The sequence below is a fragment of the Mycotypha africana genome (genome assembly GCF_025528875.1).
Source record: "Mycotypha africana strain NRRL 2978 chromosome Unknown BDF20scaffold_8, whole genome shotgun sequence".
Classification (NCBI taxonomy): domain Eukaryota; kingdom Fungi; phylum Mucoromycota; class Mucoromycetes; order Mucorales; family Mycotyphaceae; genus Mycotypha; species Mycotypha africana.
Genome location: NW_026515732.1, coordinates 1,527,589 through 1,540,905, shown reverse-complemented (window position 1 = coordinate 1,540,905; position 13,317 = coordinate 1,527,589). Strand labels below are relative to the sequence as shown.

The 13,317-nt window shown below is 38.3% G+C and overlaps 8 protein-coding genes across 8 annotated transcripts; 6 read left to right on the top strand and 2 right to left on the bottom strand.

The window, feature by feature from the left end:
• Nucleotides 1-1,619: 1,619 nt before the first annotated feature.
• Nucleotides 1,620-3,252, top strand: BDF20DRAFT_883944 (branched-chain alpha-ketoacid dehydrogenase). Its single transcript, XM_053081833.1, has one exon. It carries the CDS (start codon nt 1,663-1,665, stop codon nt 2,959-2,961), a length of 1,299 nt encoding a protein of 432 aa, XP_052934427.1. The 5' UTR covers nt 1,620-1,662; the 3' UTR covers nt 2,962-3,252.
• Nucleotides 3,253-3,391: 139 nt separating this feature from the next.
• Nucleotides 3,392-4,254, top strand: BDF20DRAFT_883943 (uncharacterized protein). Its single transcript, XM_053081832.1, has one exon. The coding sequence runs from the start codon at nt 3,727-3,729 to the stop codon at nt 4,237-4,239; it is 513 nt and encodes a 170-aa protein (XP_052934426.1). The 5' UTR covers nt 3,392-3,726; the 3' UTR covers nt 4,240-4,254.
• Nucleotides 4,255-4,370: 116 nt separating this feature from the next.
• BDF20DRAFT_883942 (uncharacterized protein) lies at nt 4,371-4,799 on the top strand. Its single transcript, XM_053081831.1, has one exon. It carries the CDS (start codon nt 4,467-4,469, stop codon nt 4,698-4,700), a length of 234 nt encoding a protein of 77 aa, XP_052934425.1. The 5' UTR covers nt 4,371-4,466; the 3' UTR covers nt 4,701-4,799.
• Nucleotides 4,800-5,287: 488 nt separating this feature from the next.
• BDF20DRAFT_671296 (uncharacterized protein) lies at nt 5,288-6,628 on the top strand. Its single transcript, XM_053076000.1, has one exon. The coding sequence runs from the start codon at nt 5,699-5,701 to the stop codon at nt 6,446-6,448; it is 750 nt and encodes a 249-aa protein (XP_052934424.1). The 5' UTR covers nt 5,288-5,698; the 3' UTR covers nt 6,449-6,628.
• Nucleotides 6,504-8,405, top strand: BDF20DRAFT_824000 (kinase-like domain-containing protein; the record flags this gene model as incomplete). The annotated part of the gene is made up of 3 exons (XM_053077850.1): nt 6,504-6,585; nt 6,733-7,465; nt 7,550-8,405. Coding segments are annotated over 3 exons (1,671 nt in total), but the record flags the coding sequence as incomplete, so codon positions are not given.
• Nucleotides 8,395-9,403, bottom strand: BDF20DRAFT_883936 (uncharacterized protein). The gene is made up of 5 exons (XM_053081830.1): nt 9,282-9,403; nt 9,162-9,193; nt 9,020-9,086; nt 8,865-8,937; nt 8,395-8,778 (listed from the first exon to the last, which is right to left on the bottom strand). The coding sequence occupies exons 2-5, from the start codon at nt 9,166-9,168 to the stop codon at nt 8,623-8,625; spliced, it is 303 nt and encodes a 100-aa protein (XP_052934422.1). The 5' UTR covers nt 9,169-9,193; nt 9,282-9,403; the 3' UTR covers nt 8,395-8,622.
• Nucleotides 9,404-10,420: 1,017 nt separating this feature from the next.
• Nucleotides 10,421-11,054, bottom strand: BDF20DRAFT_883927 (uncharacterized protein). Its single transcript, XM_053081829.1, has one exon. The coding sequence runs from the start codon at nt 10,874-10,876 to the stop codon at nt 10,487-10,489; it is 390 nt and encodes a 129-aa protein (XP_052934421.1). The 5' UTR covers nt 10,877-11,054; the 3' UTR covers nt 10,421-10,486.
• Nucleotides 11,055-11,509: 455 nt separating this feature from the next.
• BDF20DRAFT_883925 (uncharacterized protein) lies at nt 11,510-13,070 on the top strand. The gene is made up of 4 exons (XM_053081828.1): nt 11,510-11,668; nt 11,784-12,644; nt 12,735-12,751; nt 12,839-13,070. The coding sequence occupies exons 1-4, from the start codon at nt 11,648-11,650 to the stop codon at nt 12,864-12,866; spliced, it is 927 nt and encodes a 308-aa protein (XP_052934420.1). The 5' UTR covers nt 11,510-11,647; the 3' UTR covers nt 12,867-13,070.
• Nucleotides 13,071-13,317: the final 247 nt, after the last annotated feature.

Here is a 13,317-nt window from a genome sequence, read left to right as displayed (position 1 = left end):
TCTCTAGTGGGCGAAGAGAAGCAAGTTCAAATTTACAGTGATCGGTAAGAGTAAAGAGGATCATCGTTTGTTTAACTTTTCTGATCTATCTGTTCATATAATTCCCGAGATATGCGTGATATATCCAGTCAATCTTATAATCTTAATAGAGAGCAGAGCAAGGACAAGAGGTCCTACTATGTAAAGCATATTTATCATTTTTCATAAACAGATCTTAAAGTAGTCAGCAGGTATAGGACTGGTTGTGTTTGCTTTTCAAGCTATTACTGTAGGCGCTTTTTGCTTGAGTCAATATAGAACTATTGATAGAGCGTTCATTGCTTTATGTTAATACGGTTATATATAACGATTCTACTAGTGCTTCTTGGATGAACCAGGCTCAGAGTTTACGATCATAAAATTATACGTCTCTTTATTCTGAATCAACAGATATTCAACCGCCAGTATTTCTTCAATTTCAACTTTCGCAAAGAGGTCTTGTCTGGTATTTTTCAACTGCTTAGGTTTACATGAAATACAACAAAAGCACTGCAAGCCCTTCGTTGTTATCAATGTTTGATTATGGCAATCGTCTATAATTCTTTTACACTTTTATAATGTGCAAGTTGTGCTCTAACCAAGATAATTATAGTCTTCATAGTTATTCACTGTTGAGAATACGAAATGCATATTTTTATACATAGAGAAAGTTGGTTAACAATATCAAAGATTGACAGTTTTGTACTGCCACTAGAAAAAAAACGGACTTGAAGTTGTCGTGCTTTTTGGTCTCAAGCCACTGCTTACTTATTATACTATGAAACATTCCTTTGTAATAGTTTATTGTGCCATATTCATCAATCTTACTCTATTACTTCATAAAAGTTTATGACATAGATAGATATTGAATTTTTCTCTCAATTAAATAAGATAGCCTTATCTTTATATCAAATTAGAAAGTCTACCCCAATGTCTGTATTTCAGTTGAAGAAAACGTCAATTGACAAAGCAACATAAATAAGCATTAAAACATAAGCAAGCTCAAAGGAAAAGCAAAAAGTAGAAGAGTATAAGCTAGAAAGAGTCTTAGATGTTGAATCCGTAACAGTTCCCGCGACTAATTGAAAGGATTTCCATAGACGTCATCTAGATTTCAGACTTTAATATGTAAGGACTTTGTTTTTTTAATTTCTCGATTTTTGAAAGAGACCATAGGCAGAACAATGATGAAAAGGTAAGAGGTTAGCTGGCCCCAAAAGATAATAGTGATATAACCCTTCAGCATTAGATTGGTCAGTAAAATACTGACTAGAGTATCGCATTGGTCATCTTGAGAAATCTTTGTACACCAAGAGCATAAATTGTAGAAGAAAAAGACCGCTCCAATGGAAAAGATGAAATTGATTTGAGGGAGTAAGTATCTTTTTTGGAACGCCTGTGTCATCAATGTATGGTTGACATTCAAGAGCATATTGTTCTGTCGATAATAGGGTCTTTTCTTCTCTGCGATAGAACAGTATTTACAAAGAGGTTGGGTTTTTTAAGCTACGAAACTTCTTTGTTGTTAACCTATGCTTTAGCGCGGTCACATTGGATCCCTTTTTCCACACACGTGAAACCCCATCGTTATACAGTTGTGCAACTTTTTCTTTTCTTTCCGTTTTTAAATGACTTTTTCTCGATATGAGTTTATATAAAAACTACTTCTACAGTAAACGATTATCAACTTATGTAGCATTAACCGGCAAACGATTTCTGTCAACAAAAACGACTAATGCTTTTCGTTCAGAAACGTCAACATCAGTATCGCCCTCAAAACCACCGATGGAGGAGTTTGTATCGTCGAAAGAAGCTCCAAAAAGTAATCTTCTTGAAAGCAAACAGCACTTTTACATGAATAAAACATTGGACCAGTATTGTAAAAAGCGCCCGACTCCATTGACATTACGGCAACTCATGTTTTACGAAAGACATATCAATGAGGAGCGACTCTTAAAGTCAGCAAACTACGTTCGTACAGAATTACCCATTCGTATTGCTCACCGTATTCGAGAATTTCAAAAACTTCCATATATTCTGGGTACAAACCCAAACATGGAGAGTGTGTATGATCTTTATTGGCAAGCTTTCGAGCGTTTGCGTAAAGTACCAGAGATACACACAATGGCTCAAAACGAGGAATTTTGTGATATTCTACAAGAATCACTTGACGCACATTCTGTCATCATACCCAAATTAACAAAAGGCATAAACGAATGTGATGAAATACAGCGAAGTATCATATCTGCAGAAAAACTAGATGATTTTATGAATGCAACACTTCGATCGCGTATTTCTAGGAGGGTTATTACAGAACATCATTTGGTGTTATCCAATAGAAAAGAGTCCATTTTCAGTGAATGCTCTTCTTATGATGTATTGACAAAATGTATTTGTTTAGTCAAAGCCAACATCACAAATACAGACACAGCAGTCAACAACAACCGTCTACCAGAGCCAAACATACGGATGATCGGTTCAGATACGAAATTTACATATGTCTCAGATCATATTGAATACATAATATACCAACTTTTATCGAACGCGTACCGACATACATTGGAAACGGCAACAGACTATATACCCAAGGATATTATTGTTACCTTGTGCTCGAATGAGACAAATGTGCTGTTTAGAGTCTCAGATCAAGGTGGTGGCATGTCTAAAGAGCTACATTCATCTCTGTGGTCATTTTGCCACTATGTAAACAACCTGAACAGAGTAGATAGATTGGAAGCCAAGGTTCATGAACAAGAGAAACTCGCATTGAGATTGGGTATTGGCTTACCTATGAGCAAGGTTTACGCAGAATATTGGGGTGGTGATATAAACATTATGACAATGGAAGGTTACGGCACAGATGCTTATGTACGAATACCAAAGCTTGGAATTCAGAATGAAAATATTGCCACAAACAGTCCATTAAATGAGGCCATCATGTAGAACTATTTATTTGAGGAAAATTGTGGGCATTTAATTAAAATTCTTGAAACCCGAACTTAAGTCCTGTTTTTGAATGTTAAATTTGTGTAGTCATAGATTTGCATAACCATCTGCATGGTAAATTTGACTACCGGTCAACATCTAAAACTATTGTTGATAACAAGTTGGAAATTACGATCAAGTTTTACAACATGGCTAATTGCTGTCGACAGTTTATGTGGACCAATTCATCGCATATCTTTTTTTTTTAAAGCACTATCCCAAACGAGTGAGGGAAGAGCACTATGGGTGTCATTATTGATTTTGCGCTTTTAGTCTTATCCAACTCTCTCAGTTAGATAAGATGATGATCAATGAATTGAAATTATTTATAGATGTAAGCATTATTTAATGGGCTTTTTTACCGTTCCCGCGCTCTCTCCGATTGCAGGCACTTACAGTGACAGTTACTTGGAAACAGTGAGCCTTATCGGCTTTCTTTTCTATGCATATTTAAGTATTGTATTTTGCAGCAAACTCGGCAGACAACAAGTTATTCTTTCCTTCCGCTTATCGCAAATAGAGACACTATATTGTTTGAGCATTCACGACATAACCAAAATAGAACCGGTCGTGATGGCCTTTGTGATTTAAGGTTCCTCTTCAAAGGCATTTATTGAAGATAATTTTGATCAGCCACAGGGAAAGCCGTATTATACCAGCAAAAATGATCTCTGGGCTATAGCTGTGCGATTTTACTCTATTGATAGTATCTCAGCGAATGTGATGAACGACGACGCTATGACACCAATAGTTGCATTAGCGTACTTCCTTTGCAACCAGAGAAAGAGTTTGTTTGGACTTGAGGAAAGTGAAGATCCTGAGCTTATAAACATATACCGTATTGCCGCAGGAACATTTGAGCCTTATATAACAAAAGAAGAAGAAAAGTTAAATGATAGGATGACTGTAATGAAAAATATAAAGCAGCAATTCCAAAAAATTTCGAAATGTGCAGTTGACGATACCATTTTGAAAAAAATCAAACGATACGCCGACGATGGCTTTGAGTATATAAACAAGAAGATTATAATGGTTGAAGAAAATGAAGCTGGGTCGATCACGCCCATTGAAAAAGTAATGACTGCAGACAGTTACTTTGTAATGAAGCAAAGAGAAAAAACACGAGGCAAATTTTCATGGGAAGCGTGCTTTTTGGAAGGAAGAGGACAAAATTTGTTCGATCGATACAGATCTTCGCTATCGTTGAAGGATGCATATCATAAAAACACTTTATAATGAATAAACTTCCCCACTCATATTGTAAAACTACGGGTCTTTTATGATTTGTGATAAAGACCCTTCTTATAAAACTCTGATTTACGGACTCGTTGGGCAGTTTTTTAAATTTTATGATGTAAAGAGGAAATGCGATACTATCCACATCAGTCTGCTTTTCTGTTCCTGCATTGTCACAGCAGTAGGGTTATAAATATAATATATAGAATAGTGACATTTGTTACAGTATGTTGACTTTATTCCAAAGGAAGTTTCCACTAGCATTTATCTTTTCTTCTGTGGATTTGATAAACACAAAAGTCGTATATCAAACAACACTGTGTATGTACGGTATGTACGGTATGTTGATCGCTACCATCATCGTCACCTTTATCCCTTTATTAGCGTTACCTTCACTCATATTTCTCATTATGGTTACCGATGTTTTTTATTCAATTGTGCATGCATACATCCCAGACTAAGGAAGCTGTTTCTGATCAGAGTTGAAAGAAAACTCTCAAGATGACATTGCTGAACTTTTTACAAAAGAGCGAAGCAATGATCACGTTTGCTTCATATCCAGTTAAGGAAGAAGAGAAGTCATTACAAAGCAACAAATACAGAAAAATAGTGTCTTTTGAGACAAATTTGGTTAGTATATCAGAATTAAAAGCTTCGTCAAACCTTTATACCTATGTGGTCAAACATCAACAAAAATAGCGTTTGAACTTTTGTATGTTAGCAACGCAATGCTTTTCTATATCTATCAAAATCCACTTACCTGCTTTTCAACCTATTCTTCTGGAATTCAACGGTAGGAGCGAAACAACTACGAAGTGCATTTGACTCAAAAAAAAAAAAAAAAAAAAAAAAAAAAAAAAAAAAAAAAAAGATATCTTACATAGTTGCCTAACCAGTTCAAGTATATAGAGCAAAGACTATTCACCGTAGCAAATATTATCAAATCTTTCAACCCCTCTTGCCGAAATCATGGTAGCAATGAATTTTATTTTTTTTTGTTTAAATTCAAGGACTTGGTAACAATGAATATGTACGCATGTTAGCCATCATGTGGTTTATCAAAACTGTATACACCCCGCATTGTATGGAAGACAGTCACTTATCGCACATTGACGCACTAACCCAATTCCCTTTTTCATTTTTTCTTTTCGCCAAGCTCTCTTTTCCCAATTTTTCGTCATTTGTAACAAAAAAGCTATTCTGCTAACCCACCTTAAAAAAAAAACCCATAAAACTGCATAAAGAGGTTTCTTATAAATCTTGATTAAAAAAAACACAAGAAAAGTGAAAACAAAGAATATAAAGATCGCACAGTCTCACCATCTTAACTTTTCTTTTTAAAAAAACCTATACCAAACATACAATTCAATTTGTTGACACTCTCCATTTAAATCTTTTTCATCCTTATTACTCTCAACAACAAACATCTTTTCATACGATAACAACGTCTTGAATAAATATGTCAGCAACAGACAACAAACAACAGCTGGAGGTTGAAGCAGGCGAAATCGAAGCCGAGTCTCCTTATCCTAGCACTGCTCCTGTTGAAGAACCGAAAAGGCCTAGTTTAGGTGCAATTTTTGATAGCCGCTCTCCCCACCGTTCTTATAACAACGACAGTTACGAAGAATATGTTAATGGCAATGGTCAGCACAGCAGCAACACCGAAGTTGACCCATTCGAAGAATATGAAAGACTATCCCGTTCGTACCGCAGCAGTAGCCATAGTAATAGTGGTAGAAAACGAGACCATAGTCATGAAGATGATATTTATAAAAGACATCGCTCCTCATATTCTCGTTCATCACATAGATCACCATCTTACTCTTCTTCGCATAACCGCCGTAGCCGTAGTCGACAGCGCAGTAGAAGTAGGAGAAGAAAGAGTAGCCGAGAGACAGAAAGGAGGAGGAGATATTCCCGGGATTATGAAAGTAGAAGTAGCAATAGTAGTAAATTTAAGAATAAAAGTGAAAACTCACTTTATCCCGGTAATGAACTTAGTAGGCGGTCATCTCCATCCTCTTCGAGTACGATCACCGCTACTAAAGCTGTTGTAGAAGAAACAAATGGTGTTTCTACGAAAAAGTACAAGACCGCCATCGAAGAAGAAAACGAAGAAGGGGACGCAAAAAGGTATAGGTGTGACATTTTGCTGTTTACTTTTGAAAGTTTCGTTTGCTCACTGGATTTTATTTTTCTGAAATAGTAAACCTGCTGAGAAAGAGCCAGAACTTCCCATCGATTTTGATGTTGAAGATGAGGAAGAAAAGAAAAAAGAAGAAGACAGGTTAATTGAAGAGCGTAGAAAAAGAAGACAAGCTATTCTCAGTCGATATAAAGCAAGTCCATCCACACCATCATCGCCCATTACGCCATCAGGTAAAAAGACACTAGCTCGTTATCCTATTTTAAAAACATATATTCATCGTGGTCGACGGTTTTCTTTTTCTTTTTTTTTTTGTTGTTGTTGTGAATTAAAAGTGCCTACAGCACCCACAACTCCTATAGAAATTGAAAAGAAAGCTTCTATAGAACCTCAGAATTATACTTTACCTCCTTCTCAGCAAGAGCCATTACCACAGGAGAAAGCAGTAAGCTCACAACAATCGCAAACAGATGGCGATGGAGATACTGATATGTTTGAGTTGAATGGAAATGACACGGCTATGACAGAGCGTTCTGAAGGAGACGAAGAAGAACAAGTTTCAGCAGCGGATTATGATCCCTCGATGGACCGCGCAAAAACACTCCATCATTCAATGTCAGAAAAGGAACTGTTAAAGAAAAAAGATGATCAAGAACCAACGGGTGTCGATAGTCAAGCAGATATGCTGGCTGCAGATTATACAGAAAAGTTGGATGAGAGACAAGCCAAGACATCTTCCACAAAACCCGCGACAGCAACAGCAGAATTTGACATGTTTTCTGATAATTTAGATATGTTTAGTGATGCAGCTACTGCAGCAGGCGTAGATCAGAAATCTCTTTTGGATAACGTTTCCAATGCGGCAGCAGCAGCAGCAGCACCACAGAATCTCAACCTAATGGATAATTGGGATGACCCTGAGGGATATTATAGTGCTCGCATAGGCGAAGTTCTCGATAACCGATATCAAATTTTAGCCAATCTGGGTCGTGGTGTATTTAGTTCTGTAGTAAAAGCAAAGGATCAAAAGACGAATGAAGAAGTAGCTATCAAAATGATCAGAAACAATGAAACCATGTAAGTTGTCGATGGATAGTCTCTATGTCGTTCGTTTTTCTTACTAACCATTTTTTTTTTTCGAATTTTTGATGGATGGCATAGGTATAAAGCGGGTCAAAAAGAATTGGCTTTTCTCAAAAAGCTGATGGAAGCGGATCCAGAGAACAAAAAGCACGTGATTCGTTTACACAGACATTTTGAGTATCGAAATCACTTGTGCTTAGTTTTTGAAACATTAAGTATGAATTTACGAGATGTGCTCAAAAAATATGGCAAAGACGTAGGTATTAGTATCAAGGCGGTCCGTATCTACGCTCAGCAACTCTTTTTGAGTTTATCCTTGCTGAAGAAATGCCAAATATTACACGCCGATATCAAGCCAGACAATATCCTTGTGTCAGAATCAAGGAATACTCTCAAACTGTGCGATCTTGGCTCTGCTTCCGATGCGAGTGACAATGCCATTACACCGTATCTTGTTTCCAGATTTTATCGTGCCCCCGAAATTATGTTGGGTCTCGCTTACGACCATGCGATCGATGTTTGGTCGGCTGCTTGTACCCTATACGAACTGTATACCGGAAAGATCTTATTCCCAGGAAGGAGCAATAACCAAATGTTGAAACATATTATGGAACTGAAAGGACGTTTTCCCAACAAACTGCTTCGTAAAGCGCAGTTCGCCACGGAGCATTTTGATGAAGCCTACAATTTCTTGAGTGTCGAAGTGGACCGCGTGACAAAGAATGAAGTGGTGAAAAAGATGACCATCATCAAACCTACCAAAGATGTGAAATCGCGTATTCTGTCAGCCACCACACCTGGTATGTCGGATGAGGAAAACCGCCTGGTCATGGCGTTCATTGATCTGCTGGATAAATGTTTAGCACTTAGTCCTGAGAAGCGTTTAACGCCTCATGAAGCACTCTATCACCCATTTATTACTGGTAAAATCTAACACGATTGCATTGCTTCAAATAAAAAAAAACCCGCCCTTTCCCTTTTGCCCGTCAACGATGTGTGTTTTATTTTTTAAAGTATCGTTCCCTATGTATTGCTGTTATTGCACCGCCCCATTCTAAGCTGCTATTTGCAAAAAGAGATAGAGATGTATACCGTTCCATCCGCAAAGGGAGGGTGGGTTTTATGGATGACTGTTTTGGGTGTGAAATTCACTAATAGCGTCTATTAGAGCTACGGTTGTTGTCGTAACTGCGATTGCGATTGTTATTGGAACGTCTTGGCTGTTGTGGGGGTGGATTCGTTTGCTGTCCACTGAAATGAGCAATTAAACGATCCTTGATCCATTCTTTATCGCGTGGCTGGTATTTCTATGGATGGAAGACACGTATTATTTACACCTGTTCTCTCTTCTTACTACTACTCTGTTGTTGTTTTCTCGCTTAGCTTAGCTTACATAGGAGGTTGGATCAAAGACAAGGCCGACAAATTCTTTGAAAGTATCTATAAACCTAAACAAATCTTCTGCTCTAGAGAATAAATACAACTCCCATGTGTGAATGACCCTGCCCTTTTTTCCAACTGATCTACTGATGTTGTAACGTCCATTACCTATATTGCACCTGTCCCGAACGAGGGTTTTCTTTTGCTAACTGTGCTTCGTATAATCCAGCAATGTCTATAGGATGAAATGTTCCATTCAAATCGAGTCCTTGTCATGCATTGCAAAAAAAAAAAAAAAATAACAGCTTACGGTCCATGGCTTCTGCTTCTGTTGGAAAATCACTGTAGATCATGATAAAAGCGGTAGTTGGATTTAGCCATCGTTTTCACTCTTCTTAGTGAGAGATCTATCAAACTCCTTGATACTCACTAATAAGTTCGACTGCTTTTTCAATGGACAATGGAAAAAAGTGGGTTGGTTTCTTTTCAATCTATCCGAAATGGATGGTTTTTGTTTTTTCTTTCTCACCTTTGTTTGTTGGTCGCTTGAAGTAATAAAATCGTGTGGTTGGACTTTTTTATTGAGAACAAAACATGTCAGTTCATGCAAATAGATGTCATCTGCACTCTCCATACATACCATCTTAACGATTGTTGAGCTATGTACAGGCAATAGTTGGAAAAGCAATTTTTTTGCGCCCCCCTCAGTTTGGGCGCATAAAAAGAAAAAATTCCTTTGGTTAAAAAAGATCGAAACGTCACTTTACGGTTTCAATCATGACCCCACCCGCACTTTCAAGCAGTCAGTCCGTTATGGCTCATGTCATCAAAGGAAAGAGCAAAACATAGAATGACTAGAGCGCCAAAGAGAAATGAAACGCACATGTTTGTAACAACACTTGATATCTGTGCACTTTTTACAGAGGGTTTACTAAAAGTAGTATTGCTCAAAGCCCTGAATATACTTTACTTGGTTACAAATGAATGGCGTCTCACTCCCGTCCTTGATACATCCATCCATAGGGCACAGTGTGAATTTATGTTATGCGACCATGATTGACGGCCTTTCCTAGAGCGAGGTAGGGACAGAAGAAAGAATGTTTGTTAAAGAGTGGCGCCTTTCTATGAGCAGCACTGATATACAATCTATCGTCTTCTTTTCAGTACGAGTCATTTTCCATCGCTCACAACAATACCGTATGCTTCTTTTATCCTGTTGACTTTATGCATGCTAGTAAAAAGGAAAAAAAAAAGGAGATGGTTCACACTGTCATGGCGAGTTGTCATCACACGAGGCGCGCAAGAAGGGCAGTTCTACCCACTTTTTTTTTTTTTTTTTTTTCCCTTCCATCCTAATACAGATCCTAGTACCGCCAAGTGAACAATCAACATTTATCAAGTCATGGAGGGTCAAAAGGGGGGGGGCAAGCCTTTTTATACAGTGTAGATGAGTTTTGTAAGTGGGTTCATGATTATTATTATTATTTTTTTATACGTGGAATACACACAATGTATTGGGATGGGGATGATCCCTATTTACGATATTTACAAATAATGGAATGATTCTCCTTTTTTTTTTTTTTTCTTATCATGATCCGTGTTACATAGTCTAACTTTCCCATTTCTTTTTGATATCTAACTGAATAAGAGAGATTTTGCCTTTTCTTTGATATTTTTATAACAATTTCCACATAAATGATGCAAGAGTTTAGGATGACCACAAGCAGGACAAGTGCCGATATTTTCCTTATTTTGCAATCCTTTGTTGGAAGCACGCATGCGTTTTTTGGAATGTGAAGTCTTCTTTTTAGGTGCTGCCCACAGGAAAGGTTCTAGCCATGCTGGGACCTGAAAAGTACGGTGAATGAAGGACTCGGCTGCGGCGATCGCCTGAAGACCATAGCTGTTGTTGTTGTTGTTGTTCCATGCCAGTGTACCGAAACGTGAACGCTGCTGTATCCGTAATAGTTGTGCTGTGGGTTGCTGTGTAAGACTGCTTTTCGTAATGAGAAGACGTATATTCATATTCAAACAAGTAGTGAAGAAAAGGGAAAAATAGAATAAAATAAAGGGACAGGCCCACCCTCTCTCTTAGAATAGCGATTTTTTTTGTGGAGGGGGAGCGGCCCGCTTATTTCCAAAAAGACGTTTTTTTGTTCATTCAAACCCAGGTTACGGGTGTTTTTTTTTTTTTTTCTTTTTTCTGTGGGCAAAGAGTCACAAAAAAACGCAAGTTGGTTGGTTTTTTTTTTTTTTTTTTTTATCTTTATCGCTTTTCCTGTTCATCAACGTTCATCAACGACTTGTTCACTCATGGAGACCTCTGTTTCAACCAAAAAGAAAGAAAATGCTCCCCAGAAGGGCGAGCAACAACAACAACAACAACAACATCCTCCTAAAAAGTCGCAAAAGGAAATGACCAAAGCAGAACGTCGAGCGCTTCAAGAAAAGCAAAGACAGGAAAAGCAAGCACGTATTGCCGCTGGGTTACCCAAATCCGCTCGACAAGCAGCCGAGTTGGAGGCGAGCAAAAAAGCAGCGGGTCTTCCTACTCATGCACAGCAGCAGCAGCAACAACAACAACAACAACAACAACAACAGCCTACAGACAACCATAAGAATAAAAGAAAGGAACCATCAGCAAAGCATCAGAATCAAGTGCCATGGCTTTTGCATCTCGATGCACCTCATAAACCGAATGAAGCCTTGTTGAAGGAACTTCATCCTGCTGTTCTTCAACTGGGTCTTTATTTCTCTGAATATAAAATTGTTGGCTCTAATGCACGTTGTGTTGCCATGTTGGAAGTGTTTTCAAAGGTAGGTAGGAGGGCGAGCGTGATGGGGGCGGGGGTTGTTGTTGTTGTTGTTGTTGTTGTTGTAGTGTGACCCCACTGGGAGCTCATGGTTTTTCTATGCTGATCTGATGCTATAGGTTATTTCTGATCATAAACCACCCTCGGACGCTACGTTTTCAAGACATATTCAAAAACATTTGGACCCACATATTGCTTATTTACTCAGCATTCGTCCCATGTCACTCAGTATGCGAGAATGTATTCGTTGGTTGAAAAAAGAGATGGCGGATATTGTGGAAGAAGACCCACCTTTAAGCGATGCCGATGCGAAAAATCGCCTGACCGAACGTATCAGCCACTTTATTCGCGAACGCATTACGATGGCGGATCAGCTTATTATTCAGAACGGATTGACAAAGATTCAGGACGGCGATGTGATTTTGACGTACGCGAAATCATCCGTGGTCGAGAATCTCTTGTTGGAGACCCAAAAGAAGGGGATTGATTTCAAGGTGATTGTCGTGGACAGTCGTCCTTTGTTTGAGGGCAAACATTTGCTGCGTCGTCTCGTGGCAGCAGGGATTGATTGCTCGTATTATTTGTTATCGAGTGTGTATGTCGCGTTAAAGTCGGTGACCAAAGTGGTGATGGGAGCGCACGCGCTGCTGAATAACGGCGCCGTCTATTCGCGTATTGGTAGTGCGATGGTGGCGATGGCAGCGAGCGACAAGCAGATTCCTGTCATGATTTGCTGTGAAACCTACAAGTTTGTCAATCGTACGCAGGTCGATTCGTTTGTACTGAATGAACTGGGCGATCCAGACGACTTGGTCCACACGACCCATACACCCTCGGAGGAGGAGAGTGCTGTCTTGAGTTTGTGGAGAAATCAACCTGATTTGAGATTATTAAACTTGTTGTATGATGTCACACCCTCGAAATATATCACTTTGGTCGTGACAGAAGTAGGTCTTATTCCTTGCACATCTGCACCTGTGGTAAGTGGATCTCATTGGGATGGGGGAGGGGGGGGGGTTTTATGAATTTCGTTTGACTAAGCACCTGTGTTTTTACTTTTTGAATGATAGATTTGGCGTGAATACAAGTAAGTTTATAAAAAAAAAAAAAAAAAAAAAAAAAAAAAAAAGAAAAAGCAAAGGTAAGGCTCATGGGCTCTTTTTCTAATGAATAGTGAGGAATTTGGCAAACGGATGGCGTAGTAAATATCCAAGTCGACAGGACAGTCATGGCACTATGTCAATGTATACACAACCTAGACCTTTTCAATCCATTTAAAATAAAAACCACATCCCCTTTCCTCATCTTGTGACATAAATGAATCCTTTTTTTTTTTTTTTCATTTAGCTTTTTTTGGAGGTTAAAAAAAAAACGAAAAAAATGATCATCCTATTGCAGTACAATAACAGATCGAGATGGGAGGGGGCGGAGGGCGTGCTTTATTTTGTTCCATGTCCTTCTCTATTGTTCAGCACATTACATAAAAAGGTCATTTTTCTAATTGAATAGGATGGAGGGCAATAGTATGTATATAGACACAGATGGGAATGATACATGATTAAATAGTAGTAATAGTAATAAGAGTAGGGCAATGAATCATTGAAAAAAAAAAAAAAAAAAAAAAAAGGAACGAGTTTCTTTTTTTACCCGCTT